This window comes from Austrofundulus limnaeus, unplaced genomic scaffold (assembly GCF_001266775.1).
Source record: "Austrofundulus limnaeus strain Quisiro unplaced genomic scaffold, Austrofundulus_limnaeus-1.0 Scaffold567, whole genome shotgun sequence".
NCBI lineage: Eukaryota > Metazoa > Chordata > Actinopteri > Cyprinodontiformes > Rivulidae > Austrofundulus > Austrofundulus limnaeus.
In genome coordinates, this window is record NW_013952969.1 from 12,815 (window position 1) to 15,103 (window position 2,289).

At 41.7% G+C, this 2,289-nt stretch overlaps 1 protein-coding gene across 1 annotated transcript in view; it reads right to left on the reverse strand.

The window, feature by feature from the left end:
* Window positions 1–1,237: 1,237 nt before the first annotated feature.
* LOC106530839 (sialic acid-binding Ig-like lectin 14) overlaps window positions 1,238–2,289 on the reverse strand; it is a gene marked incomplete at its 3' end in the record, with an annotated part of 7,268 nt that continues 6,216 nt past the window's right edge. Inside the window, 2 exon segments of the mRNA XM_014026547.1 lie at window positions 1,238–1,459; window positions 2,247–2,289. Coding sequence (XP_013882001.1) covers window positions 1,238–1,459; window positions 2,247–2,289 — 265 coding nt within the window.

Genomic DNA, 2,289 nt, shown 5'->3' on the forward strand with positions numbered 1-2,289 from the left:
AGATTCACAAGCATTCAGGACTTTCAGTCCTCTTCTCTCTAGACTCTCTWCCACCTGCTCCCTACTCTCACTGCAGATCACAGGTCATCTGTTCATTTTCTTCACTGACAAGAATCCGGTGCTTAAACCTGCAGCAGGAACAGAGCCCCCCACAGATCAGTGTCACCTGAAAACCTCTCAGTCTGTGGGGTCTCCTTCCTGACCTCATCCATTAACCTGATCTTCTCCACTGCTCCTGAACCCACCTGTCACCTCTACACCTCACCTCTCTATCTCTGTCCTTAAAGGTCCTGCTCCACATTTACATCTTGCCACACCTGACTTCCTCACACAGACACACTTCTTCTTTCAGCGTCCAATCAAAAGGTTTCTTGTCCTGATGAAAAAGTCTGTTACATTTCATRACTACATCGCATTTTGTTTGAATGTTGTAAAGCAATTTTGAGAAAATACTTCAAATAATTCAAAGTTGTGACAGACTGACACATTTGGAAAAAAATGAGACAAAAACTGTTCTGATCATATAAAACACAGTATAATAAAATATATTCACTTCACTTGAGCATAGAGACCCTCTGGACTGTTTCCTGGTTTGGACACTTTAACGCCTGCGTACTCCGTCTCCACTTGTTCTTTGTCCTGAACTGAGACGGAGGACACTTCCTGTGTCTTCTTGGTGAACTTCACTTCTCCATAATGAAGTTCTCCTCCTTTAGTCTCATTGTCTGTGTTTTGAGCAGTAACCTTCTCACCTGTTTGATCCTGTGAGGAAAATAAAATTGTCACTTCCATCTTGATGCTGTCACAGATCTTCAGATTAAAACAGATCAGTTCTGAATCTTTACCCACCTGAGTCTGTTGAGGAGCTCTACGTTTGAACTTAAACCACCTGGAAGACATCAGATAAAACACAAAGACACAGACTGAGAGACAGATCTGAGACAAACATTAGTGGAAGATCATCAAGAAGATCCTAAAGTATTTATACTTTAATCTCAGGTACTGTTTTATGATTACTTTAGATGTTTTCATTTCTGTTACTCACCAAACTAAAACAACCAGGAAGATGAGCAGAATGATTCCTACTGGGATTATCACCCAGAAAGGTTTTTTCCCTGAACCTCAATGAAACAAACAACATGTAAATAATCACAATAAAACTGTGACGTTACTAAAGTCAGTCCAGGAAAATATTTACCTTGAACTCTGAGATGAACCACTRATGACGTCTGATTACCCAGATTATTTACAGCCACACAGTAAAACTTTCCTCCCTCTGTGACACTGAAATTATAAACATGGCCTTCAGACACATTAACAGGTCCACCTGTACAGTTCCTGAACCAGGTGAAGGTTCTGACAGGAGGCTTGGCTCTGCTGGAGCAGCTCAGCTCCACCCAGCTACCTGCTGACACCAAACCTGATGGACTGATGGATGCTGAGGTGTCTTTAGGAGCATCTGARGAAAACRGGACAYAAAGTTTTGGATGACGTGTTTTACAGGGAATCTGTCAACTATTTMACCGGTGTAAAAAAAACWGGCAGAGAAWTATTGTCATCCTGTAAGTTGCTGGAGTGTCTCACAAGTATTTTCTCCTATCATAACATCACATTGCATCTCAAACATGATCCATAGACTCGACACAAACTCAGGGTGGGATTGGGGTGTTGTACACAGTCCAGTGGGGTGAAGAAAGTTTGGACCATCAGCTTAGTTGACAACAACATCAAGCTCATTAGAAGAAATGCAGAGTTCAACAAAGCAGTTTGTTTCTCTAAAAAGCCCTAACTTGATAGTTCTGGCTTTTCTCATAATTTGGCAAACGAGAAAAAAAAACACCGCAGTCAACCAATRGACAAGGACAAACAGAGCTGCTAAATCAGATGGTAACTAAAGCTGTCTGKTTTACAATAATGTGTTTTATGTTTAATATTTATGCTTGAGGTCATGTTGAACAGTAGATTCTGTGTAAGGGACACCTATCCATGCTAGTCGCTAGCCTCTCCGATGCTAACGCAAATGAATAGTTTCCTTCCCATTTGCCAGAGCCGGCCTCTCAGTTACTGGTGCCGGCCTAACATTAATTGAATCAGTAGCTGGCTTAGGAAAAGATCTAACCTCCTGCTACAAGAACGTAGCAAGAGATGGATGTGCAATAGTCTTAATTTTGGCCCTCATACCACTCCATACAGGCCGTCATGATTAAGAAACAGCTGAAGCACCACGAGCCGACAGGATCACTTACAGGAAACACTGAGAGTCAGATTTGTTTCTGCTGTCTTGTTACG